The 19809-nt window shown below is 56.2% G+C and overlaps 8 protein-coding genes across 8 annotated transcripts; 4 read left to right on the top strand and 4 right to left on the bottom strand.

Annotated features, from left to right (window-relative positions):
* Positions 1 to 168: 168 nt before the first annotated feature.
* VTJ04DRAFT_6751 (uncharacterized protein) lies at positions 169 to 2196 on the top strand (the record flags this gene model as incomplete). The annotated part of the gene is made up of 3 exons (XM_069365005.1): positions 169 to 235; positions 290 to 389; positions 444 to 2196. 3 exons carry the CDS (start codon positions 169 to 171, stop codon positions 2194 to 2196), a joined length of 1920 nt encoding a protein of 639 aa, XP_069218775.1.
* A 699-nt stretch (positions 2197 to 2895) lies between these two features.
* On the bottom strand, positions 2896 to 4368 carry VTJ04DRAFT_6750 (uncharacterized protein; the record flags this gene model as incomplete). The annotated part of the gene is made up of 3 exons (XM_069365004.1): positions 2896 to 3097; positions 3197 to 4040; positions 4140 to 4368. The coding sequence occupies 3 exons, from the start codon at positions 4366 to 4368 to the stop codon at positions 2896 to 2898; spliced, it is 1275 nt and encodes a 424-aa protein (XP_069218774.1).
* Positions 4369 to 5481: 1113 nt separating this feature from the next.
* Positions 5482 to 6324, bottom strand: VTJ04DRAFT_6749 (uncharacterized protein; the record flags this gene model as incomplete). The annotated part of the gene is made up of 3 exons (XM_069365002.1): positions 5482 to 6071; positions 6134 to 6244; positions 6315 to 6324. The coding sequence occupies 3 exons, from the start codon at positions 6322 to 6324 to the stop codon at positions 5482 to 5484; spliced, it is 711 nt and encodes a 236-aa protein (XP_069218773.1).
* Positions 6325 to 8308: 1984 nt separating this feature from the next.
* Positions 8309 to 9461, bottom strand: VTJ04DRAFT_6748 (60S ribosomal protein eL8; the record flags this gene model as incomplete). Its single annotated transcript, XM_069365001.1, has 4 exons — positions 8309 to 8509; positions 8566 to 9075; positions 9137 to 9211; positions 9459 to 9461. 4 exons carry the CDS (start codon positions 9459 to 9461, stop codon positions 8309 to 8311), a joined length of 789 nt encoding a protein of 262 aa, XP_069218772.1.
* Positions 9462 to 9811: 350 nt separating this feature from the next.
* Positions 9812 to 10996, top strand: VTJ04DRAFT_6747 (uncharacterized protein; the record flags this gene model as incomplete). The annotated part of the gene is made up of 1 exon (XM_069365000.1): positions 9812 to 10996. One exon carries the CDS (start codon positions 9812 to 9814, stop codon positions 10994 to 10996), a length of 1185 nt encoding a protein of 394 aa, XP_069218771.1.
* A 324-nt stretch (positions 10997 to 11320) lies between these two features.
* On the bottom strand, positions 11321 to 11617 carry VTJ04DRAFT_6746 (uncharacterized protein; the record flags this gene model as incomplete). The annotated part of the gene is made up of 3 exons (XM_069364999.1): positions 11321 to 11347; positions 11405 to 11497; positions 11570 to 11617. 3 exons carry the CDS (start codon positions 11615 to 11617, stop codon positions 11321 to 11323), a joined length of 168 nt encoding a protein of 55 aa, XP_069218770.1.
* A 789-nt stretch (positions 11618 to 12406) lies between these two features.
* Positions 12407 to 15830, top strand: VTJ04DRAFT_6745 (uncharacterized protein; the record flags this gene model as incomplete). The annotated part of the gene is made up of 2 exons (XM_069364998.1): positions 12407 to 13130; positions 13189 to 15830. The coding sequence occupies 2 exons, from the start codon at positions 12407 to 12409 to the stop codon at positions 15828 to 15830; spliced, it is 3366 nt and encodes a 1121-aa protein (XP_069218769.1).
* Positions 15831 to 16909: 1079 nt separating this feature from the next.
* Positions 16910 to 19713, top strand: VTJ04DRAFT_6744 (uncharacterized protein; the record flags this gene model as incomplete). Its single annotated transcript, XM_069364997.1, has 5 exons — positions 16910 to 17173; positions 17236 to 17406; positions 17649 to 17689; positions 17771 to 18121; positions 19347 to 19713. 5 exons carry the CDS (start codon positions 16910 to 16912, stop codon positions 19711 to 19713), a joined length of 1194 nt encoding a protein of 397 aa, XP_069218768.1.
* Positions 19714 to 19809: the final 96 nt, after the last annotated feature.

Here is a 19809-nt window from a genome sequence, read left to right as displayed (position 1 = left end):
CCTGCAGGACCCCTGTCAAGTCCCATTCTTGGACCCACATATTTGATTCTGCCGTCTCCCACCGCCAAAATTTGCAGCGTCTTGGGTCCATGGTCTGAACCTTGAAATTTTCAGCGGAGCGTCCAACAACCAAAACTTGAGTTCTTGCCAACCACAACGTCGTCCGCCATGGCGCCAATATCACGAAAAGGCCGCCCTAGGCGGTTTGAGGAATTCGAGGAGAAGATTGCCAAGGGTTTGTCATACTTGCGCCGGCACAAAGTCTTCCGCTGATTCTAACCGCCGACAGACTACGATATCGAAGATGAAGTTTACGACAGGTCAGACGACAGCGGGAGCGACGAGTCCGCCGACGACCAGGCAGGGACTGAGCATTACGTTGCTGTTGGGTATGGAAGAGTTCCTGCACCACGTCCAATGTTGCATATCTAACATCCCTATAGCAAGAGCAAACTCCGACAAAAAGAGGAGCCGCAATTAGGGCCGGAATACCGCGGGACACGCGTTAGCAGAGCCGCTCTTGAAGCAAGCAGCGAGAGCGAGGACGATGATGAAGACGACGAGGAGGATGAGGACGAGGATGAGGATTCCGAAGGAAGCGAAGATCAGAACGACGAGTCTGGTAGCGAAGAATACGCCGATCCCGAAACGGCAGACCTCGAAGCCGACCATATTGACGATGATGACGAGATCAGCAGCGACAATGCTCTCTGTGAGAGCGATGAGGAGAAGCTCAAGGGGTTTGTCTTCCGCGGCAGCTCACAACCGAGGCTGCCTAATGGGAACGGACGGATAAAAAAGCGGCCGACTGCTGCTGATTTCATGTCGTCTTCGGCCAGTGAGGGCAGCGACCATGAGAAGTCTGATGTTGACATGGCTGAGGGATCCGATGCCGAAGTGGACGAAGAGTCAGGCTCTGATGCCTCCGAGGGGTCCGAAGAGGGTTCCGAAGTTGACGAAGATGGCGCCCCCTTGTTTGATCTGGAGGCTGAAGTATCCGGAGAAGACGAGGATGAAGATGACGAAGAGGGCGAGGACGGCGAGCTGGATGAGTATGAGGAGGAAGATGAGAGTGGAGAAGAGGACGAGGATGAGGAAGAGGGTCTCGAGGACGGCGAGGACGATGAGGAAGGAGAGGCTGGAGAAGAAGACGACGAGGACGAAGACGAGGATGAAGAGCAGAGCGACAAGGATGACGCGGACGACGAACGCGCCCAACTCCGCCGGATGGCGACCGAGGGTCAGAAGAGCATCGCGGCCGCCATGTCGCAAGCCGCCAAGGCCGACGCCGAGAAGGGTGCTGCCGTGCGCGTCCAACGCCGTGCCTTTGACTCCATCCTGAACCTCCGTGTCCGCTTGCAAAAGGCCCTCGTCGCAGCCAACTCCTTCAGCGTCGTTGACAACAGCGAAAAGGTCACCGAGGCATACCAAGCGGCCGAGGAGGCAGCCGTCAAACTGTGGAACACCATCGACAGCGTTCGGCACACCTTCCTTCCTGAAAGCACCCGGTCCAAGGTCGGTGAAAAACGCAAGCGCGAAGACATCACCACCGAAACACCCAGCGAGGCTATCTGGGAAAGCATGCAGGCAGTCGAGGAAGTGGTCCACCCTCATCGTCGCAAGGTGCTCGACAAGTGGTCAGAACGTGTCAAGAAGAGTAGCGCGGCGCTCTCTACGCGGAAACTTGTCAACTCCGAAAGCCAAACCCTCGTCGCGGCTCTGGATGAGCAACTTCTTGGCTCAGAGCGGCTCATTAAAAAGGCGCGTACACCCCGTTCCTGCGCGCCGGCACAAGCGGCCAAGAAGATGGAACAGGACCCCGAAATCTATGACGACGCCGACTTTTACCAGTTGCTTCTCAAAGAGCTCGTCGACCAGCGCAGCGCCGACACGGGCGCGCCCGGCGAGTCGGTGGCCACGGTGCGGTGGGCGGCGCTCAAGGAGACCAAAACCCGCAAGGTGGTGGACCGCCGCGCCAGCAAGGGCCGCAAGCTGCGTTACACGGTTCACGAGAAGCTGCAGAACTTCATGGCTCCCGAGGACCGGAGAACCTGGGAGGATCATGCCATTGATAGGTTGTTCGGCACATTGTTCGGGCAGCGCATGGAACTGAAGGAGGAGGACGAAGAAGATGAGGATGAGGAGATGGGTGGTGTGAATGTGGAGGAGCAGGGCTTGAAGCTGTTTAGGAGCTAGTGATTCTGTGTAACTGTAATAGACGAAGACGTATCCTGGGCATGTCGTCAGTTGGATACGGAGATATCAATTTCGTTGCGTCTCTGTTCTCAGCGCCACGCTTTGCACTATTGGATCTGTACACAGTATGACGCCCCATTTCAGCCGTCGGGGATTCGCCCTGAGAGGCAGTCTCCGTTGAGCAGGCGGTCGGACGAGTGAGGATGGTCGCAATGAGATGGGTGTCGCGATAAGAAACAGCTTAGGGCGACTTGGAGGGGCGTTTGTGTGGAGACGCATAACGAGGTGAGGAAGTGCCCACCCCACACCTCTTCGGTGTTCATCATGAAGACGTGGACGAGCAGGTACACTAACGGCATGGTTTACATCTTTGTTGACATCGAAGTAGCACTATTTCCCCGGAACATTGTTGTATTCATCATGGCTTATTATGTTCATTGAGCATGCCTGGAACCGAGCTTCGATGTATGGAGGATCGTTGCTGGGGGGGCAAGTACATACATACATTGCTTTACTTACCCCTGGTTCGGGGAAACATTCCGCGAAAAGAGCCATGACGGACCCGAAGACATCGCCACCAAACACCGGGCTGTCGACCGGTCAATACTACATGTAATTAGTGGGCAATAAGTCACCCAGCGCCCAGGATAAGGGTTCTTCCGGAATTCAACACTCCTGTCATCTCCCCTTTGTAAGGCTTTAGAATCCAGGGATATGAGTACCAACGCCCTTCTGCTTTGCAAACTCTACGAGATGCATCCCCACTGACAAGTCCATGAGCCCAACCCCGACGCTCTTGTAAATGACATTGCCCTGAGCAAGGCAGTCGGAGAAGCCGGACCATGGCTCATGCAGCCTTCGCTGGAAGTGGTTGAGCTTGGGTTTCAACAAGGTCCCAAGTCTGTGATGTTTGTCAGTCATCCACTCAGTCAATATAAACAACCTCCACCAGACCCAAACATGGCGGGAAAATAGACGATACGGGGCAGAGGAGACTCACTCGACCAATTGCTCTTTCATCACCCCAGCCTCAATCAACTCCCCAGCTTCCACCGACGCCCCCTCCACCGTATCAACAATCACCAGTCCCTCATCCACCACCCTCCTTACCCAACCTGCAGGTATTTCCCTCATCTCGGGCTTGTAACTCCCAATAGCTACCACCAATCTCCCCTTCTCCCCGGCCGCGCCCCTCCTCCACACGGCAGAGGCATCAAACAACGGCTCCGTCGCCGGCGTGCAACAAAACACCACATCTGCCTCCCTCAACACCATGTCAAGATACCCATCCCTCCCCTCATTGCCTTTCCACGTGCCCAACACTCCCGTGCCAAACTTCCTTACGTAGCAGCCATTCCACCCTTCCCGCTCCGCGTACCCTTCGCGGAACAGCCTCTCAAACCGGGCGATAATGCCGGCCTCCGCTGCCGCCGACCGTCCAACGAACCGGACCGTGTGGATCACCGGCCCCCGCGCAAGCAGGAGCAGCCGCGCGTGCCAGTAGGCCTGCTCGCCGGTGCCGAAGACGACGGCGCGGATGGTCCGCTTCGGGTTGTAGGACCACGTGCCACCTTTACTCTCCGGGTTGGCTGCGATGATGTCCTGCTGGCCCAGGCGCAGAAGCACGAGGCTGAGAGAGGCCAGGGCGGTGCGGAAGGCGGTTAGGGTGCGCGCGTGGAGGAGGCCGAGAGGGGAGCCGGTGGGGGAGAGAAGGAGAGTGGCTCCTGTGGGGGGGATGGTTGGGTGTTGTTGTGCTTGAGGTTGAGGTGTGGCTGGTGTGGTGGTACTACTACTGGTACCGGTGGTTGTGATGACGCCAGAGGAAGGGGAGGTCAGAGTGATTACTGTCCCAAGTCAGTCAACGCTCATCCTCCTCCGTGGTTACACTCGTTGATGATGTGTCCACTTCTGGGAGATGCACACGAAAAATAAGGGGGAAGCACCCTTGACACTGTTGCCCGTCGAGTTACATGAGGGCATGAACAAAGTGGTGGTGCCGACGGCAGCATTGTCCACCGATATTCTCTCGGGCTGCTGCGCCGTAGACGACTTGTTGGTTGAGAATTCATACAGGGCATTGCCCAACGCATTCATGAACCCGACGAGTTCATCAGGGCTAAGGTTGTCAAGAAGGTCCCGGATCTGGTCATCAGACAGCACGGTGAGCGTCATCCTGAACGCGGATCCCGAGGAGGCCGGCGAAGCCAAGCTTAACTTGTGCACTTGTGCTGCACGCAAGCCGTTGCCTGGCTGCACGGTGTCGATCCCAGGAGATTGTTGAGATGAGGCGCTAGGCCAAGCGAATGGATTTGAGTGAGACAGCCCCGGACGGACGCGTGCAGGGAGCAAGGCGGAAGGACGCCGGACTCGGAGCCGAATGGGCGGGGACGCCGCCAAGGCCGCCGCATGCCGGGGGTTGCGGCGGGGGTTGGTTATCGTCCGGAGCCAGCTCAGCTGGGCTCCGCAGCCCCGGGAGCGAGTGAGATGCGGCGGACAGAGCACGCGCAAACCTCTTTTGCCCAGCACACCACCACCGATATGGCCCCGATGACCGGGGGTCCGGATGGTGGATATCGGTAATCTCGCATAATTCGCACAAAAGTGGTCTCGTGACACACCGCCGTCAGCCCCTGCCAACGTCCCCCGAGATCATCTCCACCCGGCAATCTGGGATCTGTCTTTTTTGGTGCTGGTGTGCAGATGCAAAAGAGATGCGGCCAGGGGGTACCAACTCCGCTTCGACTCCGCTTGCGGATCCCCTTTTGACCAGACGTCAACCACAACGACGGCGATATTCCGTTCGCTAAACTGCAAACCATTGAAACCATTGCGACCCCCGCGTCCACGAGTGTCAGTTGTGCGGCACTGCAACTGTGACCCCCAACTTGTTCGACGTCAGTGCTCCAACAAGCCGCCCCAACCGCCATCACCCCTCTTCGGGATCCATGAAGAATCCGTGGAGATGTGGCACCAATCGACGAAGGGATGAGGACCTCCACACCACCAAGTGACGTTTGGGAAGGATGAACAACCCAGGACCACATGCTTCATCAACAACAAGAGTTGTGACCACAAAAAGAAATGTGTTGTGATATCATTCAGTGTCAATCATATGCCAAACAGAGTAATCCCACCCTAAACGCCATGCTCAGCCCAGATATCGTGTGCCGTGTGCCGTGTGCCAGCCAGCCTTGAGTAAAGTTGAGTGATGATGTCCGTCCCTCCCATGAAATTCCAAACAGCCAAGCCCAAAACAAACCCAAATGCCCTTTCACCAACAACCATCTACCGAACCTTCATGACCGCACTGCCGCCGCTGAACACCAATTGCGCGTGCTGTCCACGAACCACAACCTCCTCACCCTGTGACTGCGCACCATTCATCATGTACTTGGACCCGGTTCCAACCCCCAGATCTCTCACCCTCCCACTAGCAATGTCAAACAGACACCCATGCACCTCCAACCCCCTCGTCCTCATCGCCTCCCGCACGACCGGGTTGGCCATCAGAACCTTGACACCGGCCGCGACGTTCAGCTCCGCCAGCCTCGCGGCCCGGGCCTTGGTGTCCTGGATGGCATTCAACTCGTCCGCGTGCTGGTCGCGGATGGCGCGCAGGGGCGCAAGCCAGCAATCCAGCACCCCGCCGACGCGGTTGTCCGAGAGCGCAGCCATGGCGCCGCCGCAGCTGGTGTGGCCGCACAGGACGACATGCTTGATGGGCAGGTGGCCGACCGAGTACTCGACAACGGCAGCCGTGTTGATGTCGGTTGGGGAAACTACGTTGGCGATGTTGCGGTGGGTGAAGACGTCGCCTGGTTGGAGGCCCAGGAGGGTGGTCTCTGGGCAGCGGGAGTCGGAGCAGCCGATCCAGACTGGGGGAGGGTAGTCAGTAAATCTGGTGGTTTGTTTGAAGTGAGATAAGCCCAAGACTTACGGATCTCGGGCGCCTGGCCCTCGGCAAGCTTAGGGAAGAACTTGGGGTTCTGGTGGGACTTGTAGGCAGCCCAGGCGTTGTTGGAGCTCAGGGCGTAGAGGAAGCTGTCTTCTGTTGCGGCCATGTTGTGTGAGTGACACTGCTTCTGTGCGAGATTGAGATGTGTTGCAAGAAAACCCACCTTCGGCCATGATGTCTAATCTATTGGTCTATGATGTCCGAAAGGAAGGTAGAGGCGACAGGAAACGGCAAGAAACCCCAACAATGAATGATGATAACTAAGGGAGGTGCTGATCAAGAAGTCGACTGAAGGAAGGAGAAGGCCGAGATCTAGACAGGTATATATGAGATACTCTGTGCAACCGGGAAGCAGGGGAGCTTGCGAGGGATTTTATCTTTTCCAGAGCTTCCTTTCCGGACTTCCGTGGCAGGACAGTGAGATCAGCAGATGGGGCTGCGCGACGTGGTGTTATAAGCCACTGAGACAGCTTCTGCTTCACACCACGCACGTGTGCCCCGGATAGAAGCGAGATGGGCTTCGGACAAGAGGGAGGAGCAGGGTTGCCTCCCCACGCCAAGACAGTGCTTAAAGTTGCGTTAGGATGGAATTGGCCCGGATGTTCCGGATGGATGGTGCAGCACAAGCAGGGTTGTCGGCCGGGGGCAGGGGATCTTGGTTCAGTGCTGCCCTGCCCTGGCTGGCTTGCGCGCCTTGAGGCTCGAGCGGTGGAAGTGCGAAGAGCCGAGTAATGCGGAGTACAGCGTGGGGGGTGTTGAGGAAGACCAGCGGATCTGGAAAGTTGGAGGGATGAGAAAGAGACGGGAGAGGAGGGAGTTTGCAACGTGATGAGACCTCTTCCAGAGCTTCCAACCGTTGGCTTTTGAAGGCCGCGAAAACTCAGCTTTCGAACCTTAACGGGGACGCCCATGTTCGGAACCTTGATAAGCAAGCTTGTCGCAGGCGCTGCACCCATCCGCCCCGAAGTGCAGGAGTCGCATGCCCTCTGCGCTCTCCCTCCATCTATCCGATGCCACAACAGCCGTCGCCCGCTCTGTAACATGCCCCGGGGACACGGGCTGCAGGATTTCCAAGAACGGGCCGATCCCGAGTAAACAGCCATGGTTGTGTGAGACAACACACTTGCTCACTTGTCTCCGTATCCGTACTTGTCACTTTGGTCTTCGCTTGATCACGGTCGGTCAGGATTGACATCAACGTACTTGATGCCAACCCGTGGGAGACAAGGGGCCCGTCTCACGGGGCTGGACCATGAAACTCTTCCTTTGGCCCCCTTCGATCCCGAAGATCTGATATGCGGAAAATGCGGAGAGTTCCCTTCGCAAAGTCGGTCCTGTGTAAGCATAGCAGTGGGACAGCAGCAGAGATTCTGAGGTCGGGTGAATGAGTGACGAATTCTACCCTGCTGCGAGAACATGTTGGTTAGCCGCATCACCCGATATCACCTACACTAACGTAGGGCTTGCGGCTGGACCTACCAATTGCGGACAGCAAAGTATCAACGCCGTCATCCGGTTGGCGTGATGAGTGGCCGCATTCTTGGTGACTTGGAACCCTAAACCTCCGGAATGGTGCCGTTGCAAGATGCTGAATCTCCTGTTTTGTTTGGCCATTCTCATCAACTGCAATTACGCATGCCGTCAGCAAATACGATCGCCCATTATCCGGCTCGGGTGAGACTCTGTGTTTCGACGTCCACTCAGCGATTGCGATGGGGAACCTGGGTGTGCTTGACTCGACTTTACTGTGTACGGTATACGGAGGACGGCCTACCCCCCTTGATGAAACTCCTGCCGGGAGGATGTCTTGTGTCAGCTGCTTGGACGTTGATCACACCATGCCAAACACCAAACAACCGCCCGAGCTGGAGTTCGGCTGATAAGCATGAAGCTCCAAGCAAGATGGGCGAATCAAATACCATCACAGCCAACATGGGGAATTTTGGACTTTCGCATCTTGGGGTATCCATGTCCGTGACATTCATCATGCTGTCCCAACCCGGAAAGAAAACAACCCGAAAACAGAAACCTGGTATCGTCGCCTGTATGAGGCAGCAGGCAAGCAGTTTATTCTCCCTGTGCTGATTTTTCGTATTTCCCGTACGCCATTCGTGAGTTGCACCCGTTTGCCCGTCCGACCATTGAAATGCTGCTCCTTTACACCTTGATCGCTGACTCCAGGGCCTTCTTGCGCTTCTCGATGCGCTTCTGGGCCTTGAAGCCCATGATGCCGCCACCCCACTTCTTGCGCGAATCCTCGGTCTGGGCCAGGTAGCCCTCCTTGATGGCCGAGATGAGCTTGGCGAGCTCGTTCTTGTCCTCGGAGCGGACCTCGGTGATGGCGAGGACGGCAGCAGTCTGGAAATTGTTAGTCGACAAAACATCGCAGAGAATGAAACTTGGAGCGTTCTCACCTTCTTGTGGACGACAGTGCCGAGGCGGGCCTTGCCCTTGATGATGGCATAGGGAATGCCCATCTTGCGGCAGAGGGCGGGCAGGAAGATGACGAGCTCAATGGGGTCGACATCATTGGGAATGAGGACGAGCGAGGCCTTCTTGTTCTCAATCAGGCCAACGACGTGGTTGAGACCGTACTTGACAACATAGGGCTTCTTGCTGACGTCCTCCTTCTTCTTGCCCTCCTTGATGGCGGTGGCCTCCTTGAGGAGACGCTCCTTCTTCTCGGCCTTGGTCTCAGGGCGGTACTTGTTGAGGAGCTTGAAGACCTGAGCGGCAGTGTTCTTGTCGAGCACGTTCTGGAACTGGGCGATCGCAGGAGGGACCTTCAGGCGCATGCTGAGGATCTTCTTCTGGCGCTGGAGGCGGATGTACTCGGGCCACTTGACCATGCGCGAGAGGTTGCGCTTGGGCTGGATGGACTGGCCGATGCCGAAGTTGCGCGGCCGCTTCTCAAGAAGAGGGTTCTACAAGCATGTCAGCACATACCATGGCTGAGAGCAGATCCGTGAGGGAATGTCAACGTACCTTGGGGGCCTTCTTCGAGCCAGCCTTCCCCTGGGGGAAGGGGGCCGGAGCGACCTTCTTACCAGTCTTCGGAGGCTGTCATTGAGAAGAAGACATCAGCAAATGCTCTAGGACATTGACTGTCGTCTTCTGAACTCTAGAGAGCGACCAGACGGCATTTCTGCACGCCCGAGCCAGCTCAAGCCAGTCTTCACCCGGGGTTTTTCAACCACCGAGCGGAATCCATGCTGCTCGCAGATCTCGAGAGATCGTTGAGCGCATGCTGCAATGTGGCATTGGAAATGCCTTGCAGATAGAATTGAAGTCGTCAAGAAGTGCTTACCATTTTGTCGTTGGGCGGAGGGCGATGGCTCAGTTCCGGAGCGTGTTGTCGAGGAGAGGGAAGAAAATCTAACACAGAAATTTCGGTGGTTGCTTTTGATCGTGAAAATGCGATTTGTGGAGTGACGCTCGGACCAGGGCAGAGGGCTTGGTGGGGCAGTACATGTGGGTCATCTTGTTTTACTTATCGATAAGCCAGACCTTGGTCGGCTCCAAGACCAGCGGCGGTTTCTTGGCGCAGTCGCAATAAGAGTTAACGGAGGGGTTCATCATCACTCTAGAACTCTATCAAACTGTCGAAAAATGCAATAGCACAATATTCTTCAAAGATCCTGATCAACCGCCCTCACAGCCATGTCCCGCGTTCTCTGCGTCAACTGCAAGACGGAGCGCGCCGTCATCAAACGACCCAAGAACCACGCCAAGCTCTGCAAGGCCTGCTTCATCGCCGTCTTTGAAGATGAAGTCCACCACACCATCACTTCATCCAACCTTTTCTACCCCGGCGAGAAGGTAGCAATAGGAGCCTCGGGTGGCAAGGACTCGACCGTATTGGCATCGGTCCTCAAGACCCTCAACGAGAGGCACAACTACGGCCTGGAGCTGGTGCTTCTCAGTATCGATGAGGGTATCAAAGGATACCGAGATGACTCTCTTGAGACTGTCAAGCGGAACGCGGTTCAGTACGACATGCCACTGAAGATCGTGGGCTACGACGAACTTTATGGCTGGACCATGGATCAGGTCGTCGAGACTATCGGCAAGAAGGGCAACTGCACATATTGCGGGGTGTTCAGGCGGCAAGCGCTTGACCGCGGGGCTAAGATGCTAGGCATCAAACATGTCGTAACGGGCCACAACGCCGATGACGTCGCAGAGACAGTCCTCATGAACCTGCTCCGCGGAGACATGGCGCGACTCTCGAGAAGCACAAGCATCGTGACTGGAGACAGTCGCTCCGAAGTCAAGAGGAGCAAACCGCTCAAGTACTCCTACGAAAAGGAAATTGTGCTCTATGCCCACCACAAGAAGCTCGATTATTTCAGCACCGAATGCATATACAGTCCGGAGGCTTTCCGGGGGAGTGCGCGGGCACTCGTCAAGCAACTCGAGAGGGTGCGGCCTACGGCCATTCTCGACATCGTGAGGAGTGGGGAGGACATTGCCCGGCTGGTACCGGGGGAGGATCCGTCCTCATGCGCCTGCTCTGGACAGCAAGGCGTCGTTGGGCTTGCCGATGAGGACATCGGTGGATGCGGTTCGCAGAATGGACGGACCCCTGGGGGTGAAATGGCGACCATGGACAAGCAGCTGAGGGACAACGAGACGCACGAGGAGCTGGAGATTGACGTCACCAAAGTCGTCTCGAGTGAGAAGCAGCGAGCATTGCCAATAAGGACCACCAATACGGGCAAAGGAGCGCCTCGACAAGTCCTGGGTAACTGCAAGCGGTGCGGGTACATGTCCAGCCAGGATATATGTCAGGCCTGCATGCTTCTCGAGGGTTTGAACAAGAACCGGGCCAAGATACAAATATAGACTTTGTACTTTGCGATTGGGCGAGACTAAATCCAGGGGTGCGGCTCCCCCCGCATGCGCCTGCCGTCCGTTCTGATAATCTCTCGCCCTTCCGGGGCTATGGTCTTGCTGATCTCCCAGCTCTATGAAAACCGCTTCTCGACCTGAGAAAGTCAGCATCCAGACATGGAATCGCATCAATGACGTAGCACGCACCCTCCAAGGGTTGTTTAGCTCGAAGCCAGGCGGGGCTATCGGATTGTCTGTTTGACCGCGCAGGTTGCCTGTGAGCCTCCTGTCGCGATCCATCACTGCGCAGGACTGTCAGCATACAACCCAAGATCCTTATGTATCTAATGAAATCGTACTTTGCTATCGAGTTGTTAGCCATCCGTCGCCCGACTGCGAATTAGAAGGGCAGCAACCTACCTTATCCCACTGATCAAGCGACCACCTGTGCCTCTTGCCACCGTTTTGCATGTTCTTGATCTTGTTCAGGCCGGCGCCCGTCACGCCAAACATCTAAAATCGAGTCCGTCAGTCGGTTCGGTCCAGTGACGAGGCAGAGAACTGTATTGGAAGCCGGGGGCATACGGCAATGAGGATGCCATATGGAATGAGCGTCTCGAAAGGAACCGGCATTGTGGCGATCCTGTCGGCCTGTAATTTGCGAGTTAGCTCCATTATTCACTCCCGGTTAGAGCAAAGAGATAGCATTGTTAGCGTACCGAGGCCTCTGCTTGTTGTTTCGCTGCGAATGCGGTCCTGTGGCTTGTTGAGTCCGAGGTCGTAGAGCTCGTCGGAGACTGGAGATCAGCAGTCCCGTTGCGTGTTTGTTGATGCCTCAGGCATGCAAAGGAACTGGGCTTCCGGTCGGTGCCAAGACCAGTGTTCCCAAACACTGTGGGGCTATCGGATGACTAAGCCACGCATCCCTGGGAGGCGTCATTCCAGCAGCGACAGCGCCAGTCGCGAATCGGCGACTTCGAGACGGGACGATCAGCATCTTCCTCCTTCTCGGAATCCCAACATTTCTCCACGATTCGAGTCCCCTTGACGCGCAAGCTCAAACTTATCGACGTGTAGCTCCCACTGGACTATCGGATGCTGCACTCGTTTGCTCGATTCCCGTGTTTTCGCACTCTGCACGGCGCGACGCGCATCCTGTCTGCTTCTCTCCACTCGAACCCACACTTCTCCCTGCCATTACGCCGTTGCGCTCAACTCTCCCCGCATCGCAACTCGTCGCTCTTCATGCCTGCGGCATGAGCCGCGCCCGCATTACTCGGAAACCCTCGCTTCTTTGACATGCGCGGCATCCACCGCCGCGACGCTTGATCCTGAGGCGCGCGCCCATCCAACCTCGCGTGGCTGGCGCTGCCTCCTGGTCATTAACGCCTGGACGCCGACCTGGGGACCGCAAATACCAAGATGGCGGACGCGCAACTCATGGAGGAGGAGCTTCAGCAGAGCGCCATGCAGTCTGAGCGGGAAGAGGCCCAGTTGATCGGAGAGGAAGATGCGGAGGGTGATATTGACATGGGAGACGACAGCGCTCTCGCGTCCCAAAGCCATATCGATGTCCGGTTAGACGCGAAAGACGACGGGGAGGACGAGGAAATGGAGAATGAAGAGGAAGAGGAGGAAGATGAAGAGGGAGATCATGAGGAAGAGGATGATGATGGAGAAGACGAGGATGAAGACGCCGAAGGCGAGGAGGATGACGTCAGCGAGAGCAGCGGCTCCGACGACGAAGATGACGGCGACGACGCCTTTGACGAGGACGCCGACGGGGATGACGATGACGAGCTAATCACCCGACCCTCTCGCCGGACACGAAGGTCTACAAGCAGGACAAATGGCCATGCTGAGGATGACGAAGAGGACGAAGGTGTTGGCGCCGTCAAGATACGGCCAGGGGAGACAGACGATGAGGACGACAGCAGCGAAGAGTCTGCCAGTCTGGCCAGCGCTAGCGATGGTGATTCAGACGGGGATGGGGAATGGGAGGGCGGCGACAATGATGAGGCGGACGATGATGAGGATGAAGACGAGAATACCAGTGGCCTTTGCATCTTCTGTAAACAAGATGAAGAGCACGACCCCGCTGAAGAGTTTGAAGCATACTTGGCATGCGTCAAGTGTCAGGACAATGGTGAGTCTAACATCGACCTCAGCTTGTGTCAGTTTCGTTAGCTAATTTGGTGACACAGCCCATCAGCAATGCGCCCGAGAGAACGACGCCTTGAAGAGCGATGACAATCCTGATACGTGGAGGTGCCCGAAGTGCGACGAAGAGGATTCTGACTCGGAGGCTGATGCTCCAGCGGACCCGGACGATGTGCACATGGCCAACGAGCCGGCCGACGAGCAGGGCGAGTCGTCCCAGCGGCTTGCCACCGTCTCGTCGCAGAAAGCTGCCACCAAGCCAGATACTCATTCTGTGTTCAACGATGAAGACCACACAGATGGCTCCCGTGTGCTTCGGAAGCGCAAGACATCCTCCATCGAAGGCGACGATACCATCATGGCTCTCCGCAAGCGGCGTAGAGGAACGGGCGACGAGCAAAGCAATGACGATACGGAAGGTCGTCGGGAAGGCTCATCTCGACTTGTCTCTAGGTCGTTGCGGCTCAAAGTGTCAGGCCAGCCGGCATCAATCGTCAAGAGGACGCGAAACAGTATTCTAGTAAAGTTTAAGGTCAACCCGTCTGAGCTTCGCCAGATCCTGTCGAGGAGACCGAAAGGACCAAAGAGGCGTGGAGGGCGTACTGCATGGCGAACCTCGAGGGTTGAGCGCCCCGCTCCATTACCCCTCTCAGCCATCCAAACGCCTTTCACACCCAGCGCCTACACCCAGCCATTCTACTCATTCTACGATAAAGAGACGGACGAGCTCAAAGGCAAACCATACGGCGGCATTCTCACAGAAGCTGAGGCCGATACTTCCAAAACGATGCCAACCAACGAGGACCGTCGTCGATTCGATGAGGCCAAGCAAAAAGCGGAGGAGGAATGGAGGCAAAGGCTGCTTAAGATGCAGGCCGAGGTCGAGGCTCCTCCGAAAAAGTCGAAGAAAGCAGCAGGTCCCGCAAGCCAGATTGAGTGCATCGAATTCGGCGGCTGGGAGATTGATACCTGGTACGCTGCACCATATCCCGAAGAGTACAGCCGGAACCGCGTCCTCTACATCTGTGAGTTCTGTCTGAAGTACATGAACTCGGACTATGTGGCTTGGCGTCACAAACTCAAATGCCCGGCGAAGCACCCGCCTGGCGACGAAATCTACCGAGACGGTTCCGTGTCGGTGTTCGAGGTCGACGGTCGCAAAAACCCCGTTTACTGCCAGAACCTCTGCCTCCTCGCCAAGCTTTTCCTTGGCTCAAAGACGCTCTATTACGACGTCGAGCCTTTCCTTTTCTATGTGCTCTGCGAATACGATGAGTTGGGCTATCATTTTGTTGGGTACTTCTCCAAGGAGAAGCGCGCGAGCAGCCAGAACAACGTCTCTTGCATCCTGACCCTCCCCATCCATCAACGAAAGGGCTACGGCAACCTCCTGATCGACTTCTCTTACCTTCTTACTAGGATGGAAAAGAAGTCGGGGTCCCCTGAGAAGCCGCTCTCTGATATGGGCTTAGTTTCGTACCGGAACTACTGGCGGCTGGTCATGTGTCGCTATCTCCTGGAACATTTCTCCGAGGACCAGTCTGGAAAGGTCGGTCTGAGCATCAGGCAGATCTCGGACGACACGGGCCTCACGCCTGACGATGTGATATCCGCCTTGGAGGGCCTCCGGTGCCTGGTCCGAGATCCGCAGACGCAGTTGTACGCGTTCCGCGTCGACCTGCAATACTGCAGAGAGTATGTGGCAAAGTGGGAGGCGAAGGGCTATGTCCAACTCAATCCTAAGGCTTTGACCTGGACACCCTACGTTATGGGCAGGAGCAACTCCACGAACTTTGAGCTTGGCCCCGCGCTGACCGCCATCGCGCCTCGAGAGGAGGAAGAGGAGTCAAAGCCCATAATTCCTCCAGATCCGCCGATCGTCAATGGAGAAAGCGTTGGAAACCAGCCAGAGAACAATGTCGAAGAGACAAAGCCCGTCGTCCAGGAACCCACCGCCCCTGCTGACACGGTCGGGGCGGCGGAGGATCCGGAGGAGCCGACAGCACCGGCCGAGCTAACCGAGACCGGCGAAGACGACATTCCACCATCGCCGCCTGCACCTCCGCTTGAGCCTGCCCCAGGTGACCTGGTCAATGGCGACAGCAAACCGAGCGGACTCCTCGCGAATGCCGCCGGTAATGCTGCGGATCAACCCCTCTCGGAGCTCGCAGCAGAAAAGCATACCACCCCCACCAGTTGGATGGATCAGTACAAAGGCATTCCGCCCACTCGCTTCGAGGTCGTCCCGCCGATTAATGGTCGGCGCGGCGGGCCTGGGCGCAACAACCTGCTCCCCAGGCCACCACCCGTCCGCTCCACCAGCGCCACGGCCTCCTCCCGCCCGCGGACCCGGCGCACCGGCACCGGTCGCCGTTCGACCGCGTCCAGGCCCAGGGCTGCTGGCTCCAGCACCAACAAGCGCAAACCGGGCGGCACGGGCCGTGGGCCTGGTCGTTGGCCCAAGGGCGCAAAGAAGAGCGACTACGGGAATGCGGACAGCGGACCGGGCTTCCCGCCTGCTTGGATCGCAGAAAGAGCTAGGTTGGCGGCGGAGGCGGAGGCAAAGAAGAAGGCGGCCGAGGTGCAAGATACAGTGCAGGTGCAGTCGCCTGCTGTTGTGGGTCAGGTTGGAGGGAATGGGGCCCAGGAAAAGACCGAGGGTGATGTTGAGATGGGCGGTGTTTGAGTGGGTTTGGGAAACGGGGACGGGATAAGGCTGGGAACGGGATACCATGGGCGGCGTTATGCCTCAGGGTAGTCGGGCGTTGGTTTTGTGAAAAGGCTTAGTCGGTAGTCCTTTACTGTATACCATGGTTTGTTTCGAATTCGCGAAAGGTTCTGTCTTTGCCTATCAACATATCCCCCTTGATTGTCCTCTCCCTCAGCAATGGCCCGGTCAAGTGGAAGCCTGGAGGGCGGTTCGATGTCTGTTGGGTTGTGTCCGGACCTCCTGTATGACGGCAAGATATCCAATACACATGTTAATTCTTGCGCAGGGTGTTGTCCACAACAATTAAGCGTTCCCAAACAAGTTTCCGACCAAATTCCCGAGAAGCCAATATTCCTCCCCCTCGTCCCGCCTGGAGGTCAACACAATAAGAGAGTGGTGGTTTCGCAAACCCACATGCCCACGAATCGGCAAACATCCGAGCGGTATGTTGGTTCAATCCTCTCAAACTCGCGCCGGCAAGGCAACCGAGGACGGTTGTGTTGGCCTCCGCCACAACGACCGGTGACATTGTGTTAAAGTATTAAAGTTCTGACTTTATTTGCATGGATTAAGGCATATAGGTTTGGATGTTCCATTCAGGGCTGCAGGATATCTGCCGGCTCAAACCCCGCAGTCGCCCGGGCGAATTGTATCTGCGGCTTATAGATGGAACGGCCCCCATATCCGGCAGGCCAGGCGGCAGGGTCATCCACGGGCATATCGACCTCGATATTCACCGGGTAATGACTGGGGCGGTGCGACCGTGATGTGATTCGTCTTGTTGAGAATTGCTTCCCTGTCGGGATGCGGCGTTGATATTAGGTATGACGAGTCAAGTACTCAACCTGAAGCTGGAATTGGGCTGGGAGAGGGGTGGAGGAGAGGGAAGCAGAGGGGATGTAAAAGGAAGTTGATGGGAAACGGGCCAGGAGGTCTGAAGGAAGGACTCCCACCAGCTTCAATCTCTGAGTGTCCTAGTAGCTCGAGATCTTCTTACCAAACATCGTCAACACCATCGCCGTCACCGCCGACTCAACCGCCGCCTCTCTTGCAAGATGAAGACCCCGCCAACGTCCTCGCTGCTCCTCGCAGCTCTCACCATCCACCCCGTCCATGCCGGCCTGCGCTTCCCCTGCTCAACCCTGACCTTCCAGCGCCTTGACCCGGCCGGCCAGCCCGGCGCGAACCCTTCGGCCCATGTCCACCACATCGTGGGCGGCAATGCCTTCAACGCCACCATGGAGGGCGACGTCGGCGAGCGCGCAACCTGCACCACCTGCCAGATGGCAGAAAATTTCTCCAATTATTGGACCGCCGTGGTATTTGCTTCTTTTCCTTCTTCCCCAAGAAGGATTGAACTAGCTGCTAAGACCTTTTGAAGCTATACTTCCGCCATCCGGTCAACGGGACGTACCACCGGGTGCCACCTAGGCCTGTCGAGCCGCTGCTGCATGACTCTGACGGCGCCGTGGGCGGGATAACGGTGTACTATACTCAGTTTGATTTGATGAGGGATAACCTCGCACGTCAGCCTATCAAGGCTTTCCCGCCGGTGAGTGACTTAGGGTTGTTCAGGGGTGGTAACAGAGTCTCCGAGAGGACCCCAGTTGCGGCCCTCACCCACCTCGTCCTGTTTACTTTCTCTTAGCGACCCGAAATATTGATACCGGATGCTAGGGCTTTCGTATGGTAGTTGGAGATCCCGGCTCAGATAAGCACGTACACGCGGGCCTGAGCTACCAGTGTATGACAGAGAGAAGTCGTGGGCCCATTACCAGAGAGATGCCCCAAAAGCCGTGTCCCGGTGGCATCTTCACGACGCACCACTTCCCAGCGTAAGCTCCTCTATCCGTCCTAGACTCCCCCGTTCCAGAGCGCCTGTACCTAATAGATGATGACTCTCGCCCCTTTGCCAGCTGCTGGGACGGCAAAAACCTCGACTCCCCCGACCACCAATCCCACATGTACAACACGGTCGTGTCCGAGGGCTTCGTCAACGCGCCACCCTGCCCTCCCTCGCACCCGGTGCGCGTGCCGCAGGTGGCCTTCGAAACGGTCTGGGACACGCGCGAGTTCAACAAGATGTGGCCCGAGGGCGCGCCCAACCCGTTTGTCTGGAGCTGGGAGGTGCCCGGGTATCAAGGCGGCCACGGCTACGGCACCCACGCCGATTACCTGTTCGGCTGGAAGGGCGATGCCCTGCAGCGCGCCATGGACACGTCCGAGTGCTTCTATGATGGGTGCGGCTCGCTGAAGAAGCAGCCAATGTCGGAAGCGAATAAATGCAAGGTTGAAGATTTTGTGGGGGAGGAAACAGAAGGATGAACGTGTCCCCTCCTTGTTTTACTCCTTGTTTATGTTGAATCCGGGCTAACACTGCGACAGGGCTGCCGTATCTCCCGGGCCAGGGACCTATGATCAAGAAGAAGAAATAAGGGGTGGGATGGAAGAGTGCTTGAATATGCCGTTTTTACACGTGGATTGAGTGCTACTTACTGGATATGACAATTGTTCTAGCCGGCCTGTCGTATTGCCTTTTTTTCTTTCTTTGTTTCTGTCAATTTTCATTCTTTTTGCCTTCTTCTTTTTTCCTCTCTCTCTTCCTTTTCTTCGTTTCCTTTCTTTTCTTTTATTCTCTTTTCTTGATCTCACTCTCTTCCTCCTCCTCCTTTTTCCTTTCCTCCATTTTCGTTCTTTTCTTCTCTTCTCTTTCTTTCTTCCTTTCTTTTTTCGTTTTTCTTATTTTTTCGTTTTTTTTTCTTTTCTTTTTTTTTTTTTAAAAAAAAATCTCGGTCCAGGACATTCCTGTGGCATCAGAATCAACATTGCTATAGTACATTCAACTGAATTCAAGCCTTGAATACTGAAGAGTCCTTCAAGATCATACAAATCCATGTTCTTTTTCTGTGGCCTCCATCGCGAGAGTCTCCTTGTCTTTAGGGGTTCAAAGTTCCATTTGGTGAATATAAAGGCTGTATGTAGTAGTAGCATTTACTGTGTATTGTGATCAGTCCCAAGATAGCCATGAGCAACTCCATTCTCTTCCCCTCCAGTCCCTCTTCGTCAGCCCTGTGTTCACGTCGATGGGTTTCGAGGTTTGGGACCACCGTGGGCCTGACGTCACAAGGAATGTTTCCCAGGTCGGCAACCGCCCAGAGCCAATGCCCAGGAACCCAGATTTGTGACAGTGTCAACAAAGCTTTAAGACTGTCCCTGCGTTCTGGAAGGCTTGGCGCTGAGATTGACCATTTCCAACTTTGGCTCTGCGAGGCAGTTTTCTGCAACTTTCTTTCTTCGTTCTCGGGTCTTCAGGACTTGGATTCATATCACCACCCGGGCAAGCCTGGTCCACAAGACTCCCATCCCCTTTAATGCCCTGCCTTGTGCGCGGTGCTCGGCGTCTGGCATTGTTACACAGCCCCAATCAGCAGTTTCACCTCCTGTTTTCTCTCGCCTGTCTCTCGTCTCATTTTCTCACGTGTGTTTCCACAGTGTATTCGTTACGGTAACCATTCTTTCGCTGCGTCCCAATCCACGTAATCCCAAGGGGAACTGCTGCGCCGAGATCTCGGCGCATGCGAGCGGCAGCCAAGCTTGCCCCCTCCTCCTCTTCACCTGTTACTCCAACGCCTTCGACATCCCTCGAACCTTCATCCGACAGCATTCAAAGGTCGAAGAAGCACTCTGGTACACAGACCCTTCCCGCACCTCGTTGTTTGCGAAATCGCCTCCCTGCAGCGCTATCGCCACCCTAGCAAAGAGCCAAATTTCTCTGCCGACTGCGACATTTCCGCAGAGTAGCGCGTTGAGCCTGGAAGCCGCCAAGCTCCAGCGGTACGGTCCTCCGTCCGCCGACTGACTGTCCCGCGACACGTACCTCCTCCTCCATCATCTCCGCCCAGCGACCGAGAGATCTGTCGCCTCGCCTTTTACATCTCACCCGACCCCCACACCG

Source organism: Mycothermus thermophilus (genome assembly GCF_041956435.1).
Source record: "Mycothermus thermophilus strain CBS 625.91 unplaced genomic scaffold VTJ04scaffold_4, whole genome shotgun sequence".
Taxonomy (NCBI): Eukaryota; Fungi; Ascomycota; class Sordariomycetes; order Sordariales; family Chaetomiaceae; genus Mycothermus; species Mycothermus thermophilus.
This window is presented reverse-complemented; position numbering and strand designations above follow the sequence as displayed.